The following is a 19,445-nucleotide window of genomic DNA, read 5'->3' as shown; positions in this document are numbered from 1 at the left end:
ATAATAATTAAATATTCATTAATTATTTTTTATTTATTTACTAGTGTTTTGAAGAGAAATTAACTTATTTTAGTCATATTAGTAATTTTGTATATTTCCACATGTAGAAAAGCTCTACAGTATATAAACCAATTTATTAGTGGTGGTGGCCCCTATTTTTTTACACCCACCCTTCATTTCTGTTTTTGTTGGCCATGTCAAATGTCATTTTTAGTATATGCCGCAGGCCACTGAAATTGGACGCCGCAAATGGACCCCGGGCCATAGTTTGGACACCACTGTTCTAAAGCATAATACATCTTGCCCCCTACTTATTTTCTGTTGCTTCTTCGTTTAGATCCTTTGCAAAGCCACCCAAACAGGTGCAGGTGGTGTGTGAGTGTATCCTGGTGCTGTGTAAAAAAAAGGAAATTAGCTGGCAAGCTGCTAAGGCAATGATGTCAGATCCTGGCTTTCTGCGTTCATTGATGGAGATGGACTGTGATGCTATCGGTGCCTACCAGGTCAAGACTGTCAGGGGTAGGTCAATTTCCTGATCAATTAGGCTGCAATAATATTTTTTAAAAATTGTCTTGTATATAATGTCAAAAGTATGCTGTCTGCTGCAGTGATTTCCTTGAGCGCTCTGCTTCATAGGCTTCCTGAAGGCCCTTGGGACCAGCCTTGAAGAAATGCAAGCCATCAGCAAAGCGGGTTCAGGAATGTTCAAATTTGTGGAGGCTGTCGTTGGATACTGTGAAGTTGCCAGAGAGATAAAGCCCAAAAGGGACAAAGTAAGGTCCAACTAGTAAAGAGAATTATGTTCACAGAAAGAACAGTAACGTAACTCGTATTTTGCAGGTGGCCCGTCTCGAAAGAAATTTCTTTCAGAGTAAGAAGGAGCTGGAGCTCATTCAAAGTGAGCTCAGTGATATCCAGAGAGAGCTGAAGGCACTTGGGGACAAATATCAAACTGCTATTGCGGAGAAACAGAAACTGCAAGAGGAGGCTGAGCTTATGGAGAGAAGACTAATAGCTGCTGACAAACTTATCTCAGGCTTGAGCTCTGAGAATGTGAGGTGAGATCACAATTTGAATGCTAAACAGCACTCATAAGAGATTAATATATATATTTTTTTTTTCTGTTTCCAGGTGGACGCAAGATTTAGAGGGGTTGAAGCAGCGACGTGTGCGACTGCTCGGAGACTGCCTACTCTCTGCCGCCTTCCTGAGCTACGAGGGAGCCTTCAGCTGGGACTTCAGGAATGAGATGGTGTACCAAACGTGGGTTGACAACGTGACGGAGAAAGGAATCCCCTTGAGCCAGCCTTTTAAAGTGGACAATTTACTAACAGATGAAGTGGAAATCAGCAGGTGAGAAGGCACTAACATGGTTGGAATGAACAACATATTTTTGTCTTCATTTTGGCTGGACATCCCACTGATCACTTGTGAATTTACAGGTGGGGGTCAGAGGGCTTGCCCCCTGATGAACTCTCAGTTCAGAATGGAATCCTGACAACAAGAGGCAGCCGTTTCCCCATGTGTATCGACCCTCAACAGCAAGCCCTCAACTGGATTAAGAAGAAGGAGGCAAGCAATAACCTCAAGGTATAAAAAGTCCTGTATTGTTACGTGTGTTGCATTGTTGCTGTTTTTTCAGAATAGCTACTTTGCACAGAATCAGAGAAAACAAAAATGGTGACAGTCCAACTTCCTTTTGTCCACAGATTTCCTCTTTCAATGATCCAGACTTCCTGAAACATCTTGAGATGGCCATTAAATATGGATTCCCGTTCCTATTCCAAGATGTAGATGAGTACATTGACCCTGTGATTGACAATGTCCTGGAGAAGAATTTGAAAGGAGCAGAAGGCAGGCAGGTTGTCATGCTAGGTGACAAAGAGGTGGACTATGATCCCAACTTCAGACTTTACCTCAACACCAAACTGGGGAACCCCAAATTTTCTCCATCTGTGTTTGGAAAAGCTATGGTTATCAATTATACTGGTAAGACCATTTAGTTTGACAACCGTGTGCATTCTGTCCTTAGCTAAATCTTGTTTTATCCATCACGTTACATATAGTGACCCTTAAAGGCCTGGAGGACCAGTTGCTCAGCGTTATAATGGGCTTTGAGAAGAAGGAGCTGGAAGAGCAGCGTGAGTTTTTAATCCAAGAGACGAGCGACAATAAGAAACTGCTAAAGAACCTTGGTGATACCCTGCTAAGGGAGCTGGCCACATCCACGGGAAACATGTTGGATAACACAGAGCTGGTCTACACCTTGGAGGAAACAAAGTCAAAATCCAGTGAGGTCAGTTTGACAAACAACAAGTATGGGTGGACATTTTGTTTTTGAATGTCAATCTTCAAATTGGTCATCATATTTGACTTTCTGATTATGTGGTCATCAGGTATTTGAGAAACTTAAGTTGGCTGTGAAAACATCAGTGGACATTGATGTTCTCCGAAACGGGTACCGACCAGCTGCCAAGCGCGGTGCTATTTTATTCTTTGCACTGACAGAAATGGCTCTGGTAAACAGCATGTACCAGTATTCTCTCGCCTCTTATCTGGAAGTGTTTGACTTTTCCCTGCGGAAGTCTCCACCAAATGCAGCTCTTCCAAAAAGGCTGAAAAACATCAGGAACAGTCTGACATACAACGTGTATAATTATGGCTGCACAGGTAAGGCACATCTATTTAACATTAACTATTCATTTTAATTCCATAGTATCACCAGGGATGCATCTGTTTACTCGCAGGTCTGTTTGAGAAACACAAGCTTCTTTTTTCATTCAACATGACCATCAAGATTGAACAGGCAGAAGATCGAGTACCTCAGGAAGAACTGGAGTTTTTCATCAAAGGTGATATACATAATAAAGTACATCACTCTGAGCTTTAGCACTCACAGCAGACTGTATTTGACGTATGCTAGGTAATCTGTCCCTGGAAAAGACCTCGCGCCAAAAGACTTGTAACTGGCTTCCTGATTCTAGCTGGGAAGATGTGGTGAAACTAGCTGAACTTTTTCCTGGCCAGTTTGATTCTTTGCCTGATAGTGTTTGTAGAAATTCAGCAGAGTGGCAATCAGTAAGTAGTAACTACTTATATTTGACATAAATCACCAGCTGTCTTTTACTCTTTTAATCGACTGACTGTCTTTGTGTTTCTTTACAGTGGTATGACCTCGATGCACCAGAACAGGCTCCCATGCCGATGAAATATGATGAGAGGCTGACAGACTTTCAGAAGCTGCTCCTACTACGCTGTTTCCGTGTCGATAGAGTCTACAGGGCCATCACCGACTATGTCACTGTCACCATGGGCGAGAGGTGTTTCATTTATCCAATCAGTTCATTATAAATGTATTTAAATGCAGAAATAGCGGGAACATGCTTACAGATGAAAGTTTTCACATCTTTCTTCACAGATACGTTCAACCTCCTGTGATCAGTTTTGATGTTATTTTTGAGCAGAGTACTCCATTCTCCCCCATCGTCTTCATCCTAAGCCCTGGTTCTGACCCTGGCGCTGACCTGATGAAACTGGCTGACAGGACTGGCTTTACGGGCAAATTCAAGTTCCTTGCTATGGGCCAAGGGCAGGAAAAGGTTATGGTTTTATTTCCCATGCTTTAAGTAACTCTTAGTGGGCCTTATTTGGCCTGATCTCAGAATGTAAGCCTGGCCGGGCCAAATACTCCACGAATATAAGACCACTTGAGACTACTGAATGCTCTGCATTTATAGATTGAAAGGGAGGGATGAATGGCCATCTGGCAATTAGAAGGTTGATAGTTGGACCTTTTGTAACCCCCCCGGGCCTTCATTGTGAATTTAACCACCTTGTTAGCTCTGTACAAGACAGGCTTGACCCAAAAGAGATGATCATCGTCTTTAAATGAGTGCCATAAAAATGTGTTGCTATTTCTCACCAATGACTCATGAAGAACTTGTACCTTGTTTTCACTTATTGGGTTTGCCAGCACTCAATATCCACTATTTTAAATCAAAATGTAAATGAAATGGAGGACGGTGATGTCCACCCCCCCCCCCCCAATCTCCAGGTTGCATTGCACCTTCTGGAACTGGCAGCATCTCGTGGTCAGTGGTTGATGCTACAAAACTGCCACCTGCTGGTGAAATGGCTGAAAGATTTGGAGAAGTGCATCGAGAGGGTCACCAAGCCTCACCCCAACTTTCGCCTTTGGTTAACCACCAACCCTATTGATGACTTTCCCATTGGCATTCTTCAAAAGTCTCTTAAGGTGGAATGACCAATTATCTTCACATTAAGCTGTTTTTGAAACATAAACTTGGTTAAATGTTCCTTTCCCACTTCTTACATGGTTCCACGCCTGTAATGCCTTTATGTTGCGATGTACTGCAGGTTGTCACCGAGGCGCCAAATGGTCTCAAACTCAACATGAGAGCCACCTACTCTAAAATCACCCATGAGACTATGACTGGATGCCCGCACTTTGCCTTCCGCAGCCTGGTCTATGTGCTGTCTTTTTTCCATGCCGTAGTGCAAGAGAGGCGCAAGTATGGAAAAATTGGATGGAATGTCCCCTATGACTTTAGCGAATCAGACTTCTTGGTAAGTGGTACAACTTTTTGGACCATTCTGGACTGGGTTGAGTTACATCAGTGCTGCAAATGTGCTCAACAGGTGTGTTTGGAGATCTTGAACACCTACCTGACCAAAGCTCACGACCAAAAAGAGAGCAACATTCCCTGGGGGAGTATCAAGTACCTTGTAGGCGAGGTTAGACAAAGCTTAAATACATCATTCCTTATAAATAAATAAAAATCTGCTGTGAATTCAAATGCACACATTTCACAGGTGATGTATGGTGGACGAGTCATCGATAGTTTTGACCGCAGGATCCTAAATGTCTACATGGATGAGTACTTTGGAGATTTCCTCTTTTACGACTTTTGCCGGTTTCACTTCTTCAAAAACAACGAGGTAGACTACAAGGTTCCGGCAAATGGACCCAAGACAGTATATATTGGTCAGTTATTATTCGCATTGATCTACATTACCTTAATTTAAATAGTTCAGCCGTCAACAGTCATGACTTTTCACCGGCTGGTTACAGACGAGATTGAGTCTCTGCCATTGGCAAACACCCCCGAGGTGATGGGTCTTCATTCCAATGCAGAGATAGGATACTACACACAAGCAGCTAAAGACATGTGGTTGCATCTAATAGACCTGCAACCACAGACAGGTGTGATGGAGCAGTTATCTTCCATTTGCCTCAATTGTTGTTATATGTGGCACTTTGTCACATAACAACCGCTCACCTCTGCTTCAGGTGAGTCTGGTGGAAGCATCAGCAGGGATGACTACATCACTCAGGTGGCCCAGGACATTCAGAACAAGTTGCCCGCAATATTTGACCTGGATGTTATCCGCAAGAAGTTTGGCACTGATATCTCCCCGACATCAGTGGTGCTCCTTCAAGAACTGGAGCGCTTCAACAAGCTCATCGTCCGCATGAAGCGGTCTCTGGCTGAGCTGCAGAGGGTGAGAGGCGGGGACACACTGTTCTGTCTTTTTCTATCTTTCACAGACTTGTGTTGGTTTTCTGGTGTGTGTGTGTGTGTGTAGGCCTTGGCTGGGGAGGTCGGCATGAGCAGTGAGCTGGATGAAGTGGCACGGGCGCTTTTCAATGGTCAGATCCCTGCTATTTGGAAGAGTTTGGCACCTGACACACTCAAATCCCTGGGCAACTGGATGATTCATTTCAAGAGGAGATTTGAGCAGTATAAATCATGGGTGAGAGATGTCATACATGACATAATGTATTTTCACAGACTTCATTAAAATTGTGTTCATCAAAAGGTGGATTCAGCAGAGCCAAAGGTCATGTGGTTATCAGGACTCCAAATCCCAGAATCCTACCTGACTGCCCTCGTTCAAGCTGCATGCAGAAGAAATGGTTGGCCTCTGGATCTTTCCACACTTTACACTGAGGTGACCCGCTACCGTGAAGAGGACGAAATCATGGACAAACCTGAACAGGGTAATATAGAGAGCACTGGTATCCAACTATGGGCCATTGTTGGACCCTTGTCCATTATTCAGCTGCCTGTGAAATTGACTAAAAGTAATAACAAACGCAGCCCTATCGTATACAGTATGATACATAAGTCCTTACATTGGTTGTGTCACTCCTGACTTCTTCTTCTACTACTGCTACTAATAATAATAATAATAATTATATATTGGTTTTACATATTGTAGAGCTTTTCTATTCATAACTAAAGTACAGTAGAAACATTTTCATTTATACCACTTCAATAAAAAAAAGAATAATAATAAAAAACAAGTCATCACACATGAACCTCTGCAGCTGCTCAGTGCAGGTGTGTATCTATTCAAGTGAGATAACAGGCTACTAGCCCAAAATTATGAAAAATCTGTGATTTTTTGCTTCATCACCTAGCTGTTTCTTTCTTTTGAAAAATACTGTATACAATATATAATACAACATTCATTAATTGTATAACTATAGTTTCTTCTGTGAAGCACTTTGTACGTATAAAAGTATGAAATGTGCTTTATTTAATTTAAATAAAGATTTTATTTATATAGAATTACACAGCATATTGTTGCTGCTATGTGAAAAACACTTTTATTTTTTTATTTTTAAGTTTTTGGGATGAAACTGCATGCAGACATCACAAAAACGTAAAAAAAAAAAAAAAAGAGAAGTGTTTTTCATAAGCAACGACGGTATGCTTAATTGCACCGATTGATTGTTTTTATCTTGTTAAATAAATTAAAGATGAAGAATGTCAAAGTGGCCCTTATATCTTTTGATTCTTCTGTAATGGAACTTGGAAGAGAAAGTTTATACACCCCTGGACAAGAGTGCCACTATGGTGGCTGGTTCATATGAGTCATTTCTTGCAGGCTGTTTTGTGTCTGGTTTGTACCTGGAGGGAGGAGATTGGGACATGGAGGAGGGCTGCCTGGTGAAGAGTAAACCAAAAGTTCTGGAGGTTCAGCTGCCCATTCTCAGAGTCATCCCCATTGAGACCCGCCGCCTCAGGTTACAGGTGTGGACCACAATCAATGTTGTGTGTCAACTATTTTATCTTTATCACCAACTGTTTTGGTTTTCTATGTATTGTGTTCCACAGAAAACATTGCGGACCCCGGTGTACACTACATCGTTACGGAGGAATGCAATGGGTGTGGGTTTGGTTTTTGAGGCTGATCTGTTCACCACGGAGCATCTCTCCCATTGGGTGCTTCAAGGTGTCTGTTTATCCCTCAATACTGACTAAAGACAGCTTTCGGTGGTTAGTGACACACAGCCAATGATAAATGATTGCTTTTATGAGCTTTTGAGTTCATTGCATCAGAACGTTAATGCTACTGTACATTTCATCCTTTGCTCACTAGATGGCAGCTCCTCACTTAGATGCAGGAGCCAAGAGGGAACTACTGAACTACAGACTCCAATAACAACTGCTCCTATATTGGTTTATTTGACATGTATATGGTTCAGTATCACTTAAACCAAATGTAGTTTATTTAATCCAAGCCTTTTATCTATATTGCTTGCAATTGCAATTTTGAATGTTAATTGTTGGAAAGCAGTTGTCATTTGATCCACACTTGATTTTTATTTTCATCAGTAAAAAAGTCTATTGTATACGCAACCAACATAATTACGTCTGATTTTAAAGTAAACAAAATATGTTTTCTCATATCTTTGTTCCCATGATGACATTACACAGACACAATCAGGATTTTTTTTTTTGGTGGGGGGGGGGGTAACTTTATGCATAACCAAAATTCAGTTATAAAAAAAAAAGAAAATTTATATTTTCTCATGAATCCACAAGTGAAGGCAGCTCTTTCATCCCTGCACACCCACAGTAGCAATTGATTGTGTGTTTGCACAGTACGAAATTAAGAAAGCAGGAGAGGAACTACTCAAGACAGATAGGAAAAATAATCCTCTCAATCCCATCTCCCTCCACAGAGGCCAAAATTATTTTCACATGCTTGTGACTGGAGGAATTTACGTTAAACTGCTCTACCTATTGCTTTACACCACTGCTTGGATTGGTCTCATAAGATTCCCGGGTTGCAATGAAATTTAAGAAATAATTAAATAAATGTTATGCAGACCTCTATTCACCCATCAGCCTAACCGACTTCCTGTTGTGTGTGAGGGCAGGTGTGCTCACTGAATGCCTCATCTGCCCCTCTCCCATTCCGTGTGTCTAAACATTTAACAGCACCAATTATTTATCTCTTTATCAATAACTTGATCGTACGAATCAGGAATAGTCAATGCAGCTTCAGCATGTATAACTAACTGTTTGGCGACACCTGAGAAGTAAAGTTGCCCAAACCACATATTTGCATCTTGGGTCGTGGTCCTGAGTTTCAGGCACCAGGTGTTTAGTTTGGATCAGAAGCACAGCTCTGTGGTTAGTGGCTGCTTGATTTGTAACCCTACATGTCCCACATGCCTTCTTCCAACTTTCTCTCTGTCTGCATGGGCACTGATGACTTTACCAGGCTGACGCTAAATATACATGCCGTGATGGTGCTGAATGAGCATAATTGAACTGCAGTACTTAAAACCATGTTGAGTTTGAATAGTGAGGGGCAAGATTAGGTACACCAACACAATCTAATGAGTAAGAGCAGGATCAAAAGTTTAAATTATACATGATTATAATGCTCACTTTTTGTTCACAATAGTAGACCCTGGGGGAGGGGGGTGTAACCCTGTGACTCCAGGCAAAGTGGGTTTTTTTTGTGTGTGCCTTACTCGAATTAATTGCAATTGCACATCCAGTACAGTAGGTGGCAGTGGTGCCCTTATTTTCAGAGAGTGCACAAGGGGTATTAGCTCCTGTGCAGATGAGTAATTACAACATTTTTATAGATAAATGATGCATACTATTTATAGTTTGGGGTTGCACAAAATATTTTCTTCAGTTTGGGGTTGAACAAAAAAGTAGGTGAATTGACAAACACTAGTACACTGTCATAAATAAAAGTGATTCCCCACCACCTCACTATAGATGTGCGAGATCATCCAGTGTGCTGTGGGATTTTACTTAATTGGTACATTTTTTGTTTGGTCGGACTAAGTGGGATTCTTCAAAGATAAAATATGTGCTTGGCTCAATAAAGCTCGGTGGTAACTTTTTTTTTTTTTTTTTTGCAATATCTACAGTCAAGTTGAGTCAACCACTGAGCCACAATATCAAATATGGTCAGCCTCAACTGAGCATTAATTAATTTGTAAATGCATGTACAAATTACACTTGTATTGGATCTCATAAAATGTACCTCATGAAGTGGCCGGTGAGTCTCAACTGCTCTTGACTTGAACATGCATTGTTCTTTGAGCGAGAGACATAGAAACGGGGCAGGGTATAAAGACTAAGTAGGCTGTGCTTCAAAGAGACCAGAGGAGCGTATAAAAAGTGCTTTCATGCCCGCCGTTGTTCCAGCTCCATGTGCGCAGTCACACTGAGGAGAACAATTAACGCACGCAGGTCTACTTCATCATGTCCGTTTTGGGTGATTAAATCATCATGCCACAAAGCTTTTAAAGCTTCTGCGCACACCAAAATAATAATTTACTGGATGGGATGCGCGTGTTTTTTTTAACTGCCTCTTCTTGACACATCACTCCCTTAACTTTCTCCCCATTTTCCCGAGCTGGCTCTCTCTATCGGGGGAAGTGCGGCTCATTAAACCGTTCGTGGCTGCTCTTTTGCATTTGATGCCACGGCAATGGGACTTTGCCAAAGGGAGAACGTGTTCGCGCGTTGCAGGAAAAGTTTGCTTTGGACAGTGCTGGTCCTCTGGCTGTGCACGCCCGCTGACGGCACCTGGAAGACTGGACTTTACAAAACCAGAGAGCAAGCTGCAGCCTCTCATACCTCCATCTATCAGAAAAGGTAAGCATGCATCTTTACTTCACTTGGTTTGTTTAACTGCTCTTTTTGTGCGCACGGAGATGCTATTTTTAAAACATGCACTCATATTGTGTGTCGATGCGTGCTGCTTTCCTCTCCATCCATCTAACGGGTCTCATTGTATTCTTGACATTTGGTTTCCCTTTTCCTGTGACTGTCCATGTGTACCGAGTGCTCTCATCCTGAAGTTGACCCACCCTCTTGAGAGCACGTCCCATCTCCTAGGCACACAATATGCAACGTCTTCGAAAGTTGTCTTTTATTCTCCAGTGTTTAAATTTAGCTTACTGTTTAAATCTCTCCTGACGAAAAATGAAATTCCATTTTAAAGGGATGCTTGCCCTGTCACCACTTTTTAGATTCAAAATCTTGTTTGGAAATGCATTCGAGTCTTGCGTTATTATGTATTTATGCAGTGGGGAATCTTGCTTCAATGAGACTGCTTACATAATGTTTCAAATTACTTTTGCAAAGTGCTACTTATAGTTTAATGTGAATTCATGATACTGCAGCTATTCCCATACCTACAGGTCAATTTTATTGTGCTGCTTATATAGTTATACAAAAACTATAATTTATTTATTCATTATGAAGAAGGTATTCTTATCTTTTTTGTTGTAATAATATACAATATCCACTTTTATCATGAATTCATCTGTATGGTCGAACCTTTTTTGGGTGATGAGTGTTTAGCACATCTGCCTCAGTTCTGAGGTTTGGTCTTCAAAGACATAACCTTACACACACTCACAATGTTAGAGAGAACATGTGAGGTTGTGACTTGTGATCAAGGGTCACCAACTGTTTTGAAACCAAGAGCTGCATTTCTTGGCTATACCGATTAATTTGAAGGGCTTGATCAATATCGATCTGCACTTAATTTTGGGAAATCTATAAAAGCTGAGAAGATGAACCTAAAAATGTGTGTGTAGTCAGATGCTTAATAGCCCTTGGGGGGTCTTCAACTCTGAATAACAAGAAGGCACACTGCTGGGCACGTCCAGGTGGCTTTCATGGCTCGCATCCCATGCTGCATTGGCCAACCTCGCTGCTTGGCTCCCTTGTCACTCATGGCCTCAGGTCTGTGGACATATTTACTAAACACAAGCATCTGGGACTTCATTGCATCTGGACTCACTTTCTTCCCTGAAAGTTGAGAAGTTTACAGTGGGTCTGTAAGTGGTAGATAACATTTGCAGGACAGGAGCTGCTGCGGCGTCCACAAGGGTCGGGGGGTTTAAGGAGTCAGGGGATCGAGCGAGCCGATGAAAGATCTAGAAAAGTTTATCATGTGTAAACAGTCACACAGTGACGTTTTAGGAAGCTCATCTTTTGAAGGTTTATAAAAGGGGATTTTTTTTTTTAAATATCAGAAAGCTCCTAGTCCAATTCGATAGCACAGCTTGAAACTACAATCACAATAAATGTAAAAAATATATTTATTATTAACATGCACTTTTTTGATGATGCAAAACCAAAACTGAACATTGACCTTATTTTGTCAATACAGCATTTTTTTTCTTTAAATGTAGCTCTTTTGAATTGTGTTAAATTATGTTTTAGCCTGCTGAGTCTATTGTCTCCCAGAGAGAGAATCTGCACAATGAAGTTCAGACATTCTCATATTAGCAGAGGGAGAAAGGAGGAATGCATTCTCACCCCAGCATTACTCAAATGAAAGGAGATTAACACTACTTGAGTAATTTCTCGACTGGTGCGGTCACTCTGTAGTGGAGCTGATAAAGCGTTCATTCACCCTCGTCCTGCTTTAAAACTACACAACTCAGTCCTCTGAAAGGGGGGGTAGTGCCTTTTTTGGGGGGCACCTCGTCCATTTCTTTATCTTCCCCTTGAGCACTTGTCATGGTCTGACAGGCAGTCTGAGCCCTATGGCCTGCCTCATTCCTCATCCATCTTAACCACGTCCACTTTCTTTAAGTATGGGAAGAGAGACGACTGGGATTCCAGTGGCTCAGTGGCTTAAAGTGGGGTGGCTAAGGAGTTCACTTGGTAAGCTTCAATACAATTTTGTGTTTGAAAGCAGCAACATATAAGAGCAGTTATTTTTTTAAATTCAGGTCAAATACAGGTCCAACTACAATATTAGGTAGACCTTCCAAATTGATTGAGTTACAAAATACAGAGGCAACATTTGGGGAAACACAATGGCAGCCTTGGGAAAAGTAACAAAGCGTAAATAATTTGCAGATGTGTATCCAAATGGGAGGAATTTAGTCAAATTGGCAATATTAAATGTATTATACACAATAAGCCTCACTAATATTGTGGATTGACTGTTGCTGTGGTAGTGCAATCTTCCATTATATATATATATATATATATATATATATATATATATATATATATATATATATATATAATGGTTGTAGTTTACAGTAGTGATACTGATAAAATGCACTGTCACGTGTTTCTAATATTTCGTCCTTCACTTGCAGCTAAAGAAGCCAAATTCAGAAGCAGCTGCATTTCACTGCTACATACACCACTGCAACATTAACGAAGGGAACAAATTATGGTCATCTACAACATACATTCATTTCAGTCATCTATGTAAAGGCAAATTTCTGATACAGCTTGTAAAGGACAAGGCTTACGCGACATTTGTGAAATGTTCTACAATCTTGGAACTCTTATTTTCTAACTTCCTGTTGGGTGGAAGTTTTATTTTGAAGGAGTACGGAAAAGATAACGGCGGATTGACAGTGCTGTGAATGAATAGCGACTTTAGCGAGAAGATTTTGAAGAGCTAAAACAAATTCGCAGATGACAAATTCTAGAGTTTAAAGATACTTAGCCCGGTTGAAAGTGGCAACAAGGTAAACAATTGTGCTTATATTTCTATAGATGTATGTTTGGGATTACATTTTGAGTTTATTAATTAATCAATCACACTTTATCTGTATGGAGGTAACGTGAACATGTCTGATTGTATGACTGGTGACGTCATGTTTGTTTTATTTTCTAGCTCACGGTGTAAGAGGTTTGTGTATGAGCAAAGAAAACTTCAGACCACCAGTTAAGCTTTCATTATTTCAACTGATGCTATACACAGCTTTTGAATCTTCTTAGAGTGAACAAGTGTGCCCATTGTTTTGGCCGATGAGTGTTTTTTTTTTTCTCCCCAAGCCACATGTGACGTGGAGACATGATGGCACTCCAGGTGAGTCCACCTTCTCACTTGCGAACACTTCAAGGTGCACACAGCCGTGACGCACTCAAAGGCAGCAGGTGTCCACACCTGAAAGGCCCAGACAGACAAAGACATATGAGGGTTTTCCTTGTTTCTCTATGGCTGCTGTGAGGAGACGCTTCACTGAGACCTTCAATGACCTTTAGGGTGTTTTGACTTGTCAGTTTGACATCTGCACACACACATGCTTTGAGCTTGTGGCATAAAGAGCCACCATCCCTTGTGTGTCTTCTCTTCTTTTGCTCATTTCATTTCTCCAATTTCTTTTACAAGCCAATTTGTCTTTTTAGCTTATCAAGCAGCTGCAGATTGTGACACATGCTCGCTTTAGTAATGGCTTTGCAATATTTCCTCAGCACATTTGTCTCTTATGCCTCTCCAATCCTATGGGATTAGGCCAGTCTAATAATTGTCTTTACCTCTTTTGACTATGTTCCCATGGGGCGCTTCTTGTGTGAGCCTTATGACAAAACTTACACATATAAAGACAGGCTGCCTTAGGTTTTGGTTGTAACCTATAAATACCCAAAAGCCTCCTTCTGCTTTGTAGGTTTATTTTTATTTTTGCACACCACATCCACATTTTATCATTAGAACATTGGCAAAAATGCTTCTAATGGTGGTCCAAGTCCTTTGCACAGTAGTCAAGCCACTTGCCATCCCCTTAAATGTTACTGACACATTTTCCAGCAGCATCTGCCCATGCAACATTTTTTTTGCTCTCTTTGCCTTTGTCTGCCAGCTTTTCCTCTTCTCCCAGTCCTCACTATAAAGTGTACTAAACAGTCTCATGAAAGATGCAGGCTGTGTGAGCCGCAAGACAACCAGATGGGCCAACGCGGAGGAATTACTAACTAGAATGTCATTTTCAAACTGTTGGCCGCAAAAGATGGTTGATGATTTATTTATCTTGCAGCATCGTCATTGTGCCATGTGTATTTTCGGGATATGATACACACTTAGGACCCATTCAGTAAGGGGAGGTTATTGACCGTTTTGAAATGTGACGTCTAAATAAATGACCACCTTGTTGAATAACCTTATTCATTTTGATCCCACTGAAGATAATTGGGCTCTATGAAGACAGACAATTATCTTTAAGCTTTCAGGTACAAAGAAAGAATGTGTCCTTGTATGCTCCCATGCAAGGAGAAAGTTGCAGTTCTCTGTTGTGTCATACGTCAATGCTCATTAAGGTAATCTAATTCGGAAATTGTAAAATGCCAAGTGCTCTTTCTTATTACAGTCACCAAAGTTGGTGTTTGCTCTGTGATAATTACCTTAAGTACAACGCATAAAGAGCAGGAGGCCATAAAAGTCACCCCCGCTAGTGGCAATCTTAAGCAATTCCCAGGTGTACCGCCATGCACTCCCCCAGAGCCTGGGAAATTGATCTTTATCACTTGTTTGTGGGTGATAAATGGATGAGAAAAGACCACCCCTGCACAATGCTGCTCAACTTGGCTGGATCACCTCCGCTATCTAACGTTTTCCACTAATGATTAGAAATGTGTCTCCCTAATGTTAAGGCATTGTGATGTCATGATGTAATCTTATACTGTAGATATTTTGTTACCAGCAGCCAAATTGCTGTACTTAAGAACATCCTTTTCAAATTAGGTTTCCTTATACTTTCTTGTTTTGATGTTTAATGCATCCTGTAGCAATGTTTTCCTGTGTTTTTGCTAGTGAATGGACAATGGAACCCTAATTAAAGTACACGGTTGTTCTTGTAAGTTTACATACGCTATGGCAGTGGTTCTCAAATGGGGGTACGTGTATCCCTGGGGTTATGTGAGGTTTTAAAATACATTTGAAAAGTACATGTAAATATTTCAGAACACTGTAAATTCATAAAATTAATTTTATATTCAGTAAGCTATTCAATTTCAGTATCAGTATGCCACCTAGAATCACCTGTCAGTCACTTGAAAACTTTATTTAAAATTTAGTTTATTTATTTTTGAGAACAGAGCTTTACTATGATACCAAAATATGACACTTTATGTTGATAATAATCTGTATGTGCACAAATATTTATTTATTTATTAGTTATCTCTTTTTATTTCCAAATAGTTCAAGAGACCACTTAAATGCAAATAGAGTTCCAAAGTTTAATAAATCAGGCAATGATGGCACAGCACTCGGTTTTAATTTGTATATTTTTTTTTCAATTAGAAATGAGGTTAGGGAGTACGCCACAGAAAAAAAGTTGACAACCACTGCGCTATGGTGTGTATACTTATAAGCGCAACTGTATGGTGTGAAAAGGCTTCATGCCCATTTAAATCCCCAAAACTGTGGCAACTGTTTTAATATTTTCAGAGGTTGAACTGTTGAAGTCGACATGAGTAAAGATGTGTATGTGAATTTTGGAGACGGTTCATAGTATTTTTGTGTCATTAAGCAATGTTTAACTTTCATACATATACAGTTAAACTCATAAGATACTTACAAGCACAACTGTAACTGAAAATGTCATCTTTAAAATGGCTGAACCTTTATTAGACAAATGACCATGAAATAACAAGGATTCTGAATTAGAGATGATATTGTTTGACTGGAGCAACCAATATAAAGTGCAGTGCCAACAATGTAAGCCCACATTTGGCTTAAAAATAATAATTAAAAGTATGTTTTCAAAATGCCCTGAATACCACAGAGGACAACTAAAGTGAGGGTTGACAGAATCCTTCTCTTGATGATAAAAAAAACTGTTCACAATATCAATAGAAGTCAAAAATATTATGGATAAGGTATTGTAAAAATCTAGAATCGGAGATGAGATTTTAAACAAGGTGCAGACCTTTGCTCTGTTTAAGTATGGGATAGACAGCTTCAAAAACAGAAAGTGACAGTGAATGACAGGAGAAAGCAAGGTCAGTATGTATGACGTGATGGGAAGAGGAAAGTATGGAGATGGAAAGAAACATACTACATCATGTGCCAAACATGATGGAAGCAGTGTTATGACAGGAACATGCAAAGTTATATATGATGTGGCAGATGGATTTTGAAGTGTAAACGATCGAAGACGATCAAGAAGAAGGTGGACTTGAGATTGCTTGTTGGTGTCTATCCCTTTCTTACCACAATAACTGTTCTTTGATTTTGAGTTGTAGTCAAATTGCCTTCTTGAGATGATGAGATCTTCATCCAATAGCATTAGGTTCTGGAAAAGAAGATTCCTGGCGTGTGTGTGTGTGTGTGTGTGTGCAGCATTAAAAGCATCAACTTTGGGATTCTATTCGGTTAATATGGAGTAAAATCTATTCAAACTGTTTCCAATTCCAGCTCGGATGGAAAACAGGTCCAGCACGGTAATAGCAAGGTGTACCTAATCAAGTGCCTAAAGACACAAAGAGTTATAGTAAGTGCATCTTTTCTTCAATCCGCAGATCTATGTGTGCGGCCACCACCACATGTGGGGATTGTTAATGGGAGCTGTTTAGCATCCTCTGCCTTTGGCGCTTTCTTGTAGTCTCTCGCACACTAACATATGGTCATGAGTATTGACAAACAGACGGCGGTGCCTCCCTCCCACGCTTGCAAACACATTGGCAGCAGAACACACAAAGTTCTGCGCTAAGTGGCCTGCAGTTTCCTTTGTGGTTTCTAAATGGAGCTCACAGTTACAGAGCGGCACAGTTATTGATTGTGTAAACACACCATGGTAATAGTTTGCCATGTTTGTCCCCCAGCTATCACCATGTGAATATAATCGGGGGGCTTTGTACACGTCATTGTTAATAAAATCACGGGAACACATGTCACATTTAACTGCCTCCTCGTGTTTATGTTTCAACGTGTAATTCAAAATTGTGGGATGAGATTGCAAAGCTTTATTTTTTTTTACATTTTTTTGTGAAGCCTACCAGCAGATGTGAAACATTGACCCGGAATAATCTTATTGTCATGTCAGGTTGTTCTTTTTACACTCCCAGACAGAAATGGTTTACGAAGCTTCTGTGTACACACAGAGGGGACTCCTGACCTTGCATTGGCATGTGTGGAAACACTCCCATCTCAGTATGGGACCTCATCTGTTCTTCAGAATGACATTATCTCAGAGCTGAATGCAAATGAACAGACACAACAGTGTAAATAGGGCTTACACTGCACTTCTGCATATCTCGTGGCTGAATTAATCTGTGTAAACACCGTAAAGGAGTTTCAAAAGGACTGGGGGGAGGGAGAACTGAATCAAGACAACAGCATAGTGAATCTGACCGTGGAGCTAATTTCCTGCCATAAGAATGATGCTGTGAGAGTGTCCTTGTTACTGTTCTCCAAAGATGTGCTACGTGAAATATTTATTTCCTGAAATGGGGTTTTCATGTATCAAGAGCACATTTTCTGCACGCTTGCCTTCATATTTCTTTTCGTGTGTCCCTTCAGAAACTGGTGTCCTCATACAGTCACAAAGACAGTGAGTTGCCAGGTGCAGAATGGGACCGTCGTGCAGAGAGTTTACCAGACCTGCCGCTGGCCACAGGGATGTACAGGGGGCAGGTGAGCACAAGAAACAAGAAGAAAGAGCATGAAGTATTGGATAGCCCTTTTTAAAAAAAAAAAAAAAAAAAAGGGGAAGTCAACCTCAAACATTTCTTGACAGTAATATGTTATATGTGATGTCAGTAGTCTAAACATTACATTCTGATTAATATTAAATGTGTGGAATATGAGTTATACAGCAAAAAACTGACGTTTTTATCCATCTCAGGGGGCAGCCATTTTGCCGCTTGCTGTCGACTGAAGATGACATCACAGTTGCTCAGGCAACGACCAATCACAGCGCAGCTGTTTTCTGAAGCTGAGCTGTGATTGGTCGTTAGCTGAGACCTGAGCAACTGTGATGTTATTTTCGCTTGACAGCAAGTGACAAAATGGCTGCCTTCTTATATTGTTAAAAACTGCTGGATTTTGCTGCTTAACTCATAGTCCACTAACGCAATATTAACCAAAATACCGTATTTAGACTAGTGGGGCTGCATAGAACATATTATTGTCAAGAATGTTTTTTGGGGGGTTGACTTCCTCTTTAACCCTTTGTTAACTTTTTCGCATCCCTGTTCCTGTATTTTGTTAAATTTCTATGCATTTATTGTGTATGTAGTTGGTGCAGCCATCATGGGCCTGCAGTGAAAACAAAAGCCAGATCAAAGTTTATTATTCGAAGCTTTACTGTGATGAACTGAAGTATGTAATACGATTTTTACATGTTGTGTTTTCCAGCTACAGGACGGTTGTCAGACCTTCCTATAAAACGGTGTACCGCACCGTGACCTCACTGGAGTGGAAATGCTGTCCAGGATTTAGCGGGACTGCCTGTGAAGAAGGTAAGTCCAGACAGGAAGACGGAGTTCCTGAACCGGGGAAATGGGTTTGAAAAGGAAGTCAGCTTAATTAATGACATAGCATTATTGTTTTTGTACATAAGGTGATAAAATCGAACTGGGGTCCTCATAAATGTTTTGTTAACCTGTTTAAAGTGTGTTTGAATGTCCTGATAATAGAATGTATTGATATTAATATTATTAATGAAAAATAACAATAGTGTAAAAATTATTGACTTGAGCCTTGTCTCAATTGATAATTTATCTGGTTAAATTAGTTAATTGTGCTGCTGCATTGTTGCTTTGTTAAATTGTGTGTTTTAATGGTGTGGAGCATAGTCATCATCGTCTCAAAGGGCCATGTTAGCGTGCCTGTTTTCTTTTTGTGACCACAGTAGCTGCTTGAGATATGCGCACACATACCCACACATGTGATGACTTTCCCTGGCATGGGCGCCTCAATGCAGACTGTCTAGTCAGGGGTGTCCAAATTTTGTCTTCTGAGGGCCACATACTAAAAAAATAGAAAGATGCAAGAGCCACTTTGAATTATTTTATTTTTTTTTAACTTTAACTTACTTATTAATAAACATGGTGAAATCAATGAAGCAATTAAACATCATTGATATATTGTAGTTATTGTATTTTTTTTAAACTGCTTCTGCTAAAGTGTCACAAGGCAAGTAGTTAAGGATATATTTTTTAGGTTTTGGGGTGATACCTGTGTGCCACTATAATAGATCCATCTCTCCACTAAGCAGCAGCTGAATCCCAACTCAACATTCTGAACCACAACAAGAACAATCTGTAGTCAACTAACCACACTTAAGAACCACTAATGTTGTTTTCATCATTAATGATATTTTCACAAATCGGATCTTGACACTAAGCAGCAAGTGGATGAAACAATTTTTGTCTCTGAAACGTAATCTCCATATT

The 19,445-nt window shown here is 40.4% G+C and overlaps 2 protein-coding genes across 6 annotated transcripts in view; both read left to right on the top strand.

Moving 5' to 3' along the window:
- The window catches only part of LOC144049258 (dynein axonemal heavy chain 10-like), a 31,436-nt gene extending 23,774 nt beyond the window's left edge, over window positions 1–7,662 (top strand). For 2 of the 3 annotated variants that reach the window (XM_077562013.1, XM_077562012.1), the window contains 22 exons: window positions 338–519; window positions 637–773; window positions 841–1,058; window positions 1,132–1,353; window positions 1,443–1,590; window positions 1,710–1,989; window positions 2,067–2,296; window positions 2,397–2,670; window positions 2,748–2,852; window positions 2,924–3,078; window positions 3,166–3,320; window positions 3,419–3,599; window positions 4,055–4,255; window positions 4,378–4,587; window positions 4,660–4,755; window positions 4,834–5,005; window positions 5,093–5,224; window positions 5,312–5,523; window positions 5,608–5,775; window positions 5,842–6,022; window positions 6,916–7,061; window positions 7,146–7,662. In XM_077562013.1, coding sequence (XP_077418139.1) covers window positions 338–519; window positions 637–773; window positions 841–1,058; window positions 1,132–1,353; window positions 1,443–1,590; window positions 1,710–1,989; window positions 2,067–2,296; window positions 2,397–2,670; window positions 2,748–2,852; window positions 2,924–3,078; window positions 3,166–3,320; window positions 3,419–3,599; window positions 4,055–4,255; window positions 4,378–4,587; window positions 4,660–4,755; window positions 4,834–5,005; window positions 5,093–5,224; window positions 5,312–5,523; window positions 5,608–5,775; window positions 5,842–6,022; window positions 6,916–7,061; window positions 7,146–7,292 — 3,952 coding nt within the window. In that variant the 3' untranslated portion in view covers window positions 7,293–7,662. The remainder of the gene's footprint in view (window positions 1–337; window positions 520–636; window positions 774–840; window positions 1,059–1,131; window positions 1,354–1,442; window positions 1,591–1,709; window positions 1,990–2,066; window positions 2,297–2,396; window positions 2,671–2,747; window positions 2,853–2,923; window positions 3,079–3,165; window positions 3,321–3,418; window positions 3,600–4,054; window positions 4,256–4,377; window positions 4,588–4,659; window positions 4,756–4,833; window positions 5,006–5,092; window positions 5,225–5,311; window positions 5,524–5,607; window positions 5,776–5,841; window positions 6,023–6,915; window positions 7,062–7,145) is intronic. The other variant, XM_077562010.1, reaches the window with a different exon arrangement.
- Window positions 7,663–9,413: 1,751 nt separating this feature from the next.
- The window catches only part of emid1 (EMI domain containing 1), a 59,241-nt gene continuing 49,209 nt past the window's right edge, over window positions 9,414–19,445 (top strand). For 2 of the 3 annotated variants that reach the window (XM_077562450.1, XM_077562449.1), the window contains exons 1-3: window positions 9,416–9,941; window positions 17,569–17,682; window positions 18,406–18,509. In XM_077562450.1, coding sequence (XP_077418576.1) covers window positions 9,775–9,941; window positions 17,569–17,682; window positions 18,406–18,509 — 385 coding nt within the window. In that variant the 5' untranslated portion in view covers window positions 9,416–9,774. Of the gene's footprint in view, window positions 9,942–17,568; window positions 17,683–18,405; window positions 18,510–19,445 lie in introns of all 3 variants that reach the window. The other variant, XM_077562451.1, reaches the window with a different exon arrangement.

The sequence above is a fragment of the Vanacampus margaritifer genome, chromosome 3, assembly GCF_051991255.1.
Source record: "Vanacampus margaritifer isolate UIUO_Vmar chromosome 3, RoL_Vmar_1.0, whole genome shotgun sequence".
Taxonomy (NCBI): domain Eukaryota; kingdom Metazoa; phylum Chordata; class Actinopteri; order Syngnathiformes; family Syngnathidae; genus Vanacampus; species Vanacampus margaritifer.
Note: the sequence above shows the minus strand (reverse complement) of the source record. Positions and strands in the feature narration are given on the sequence as shown.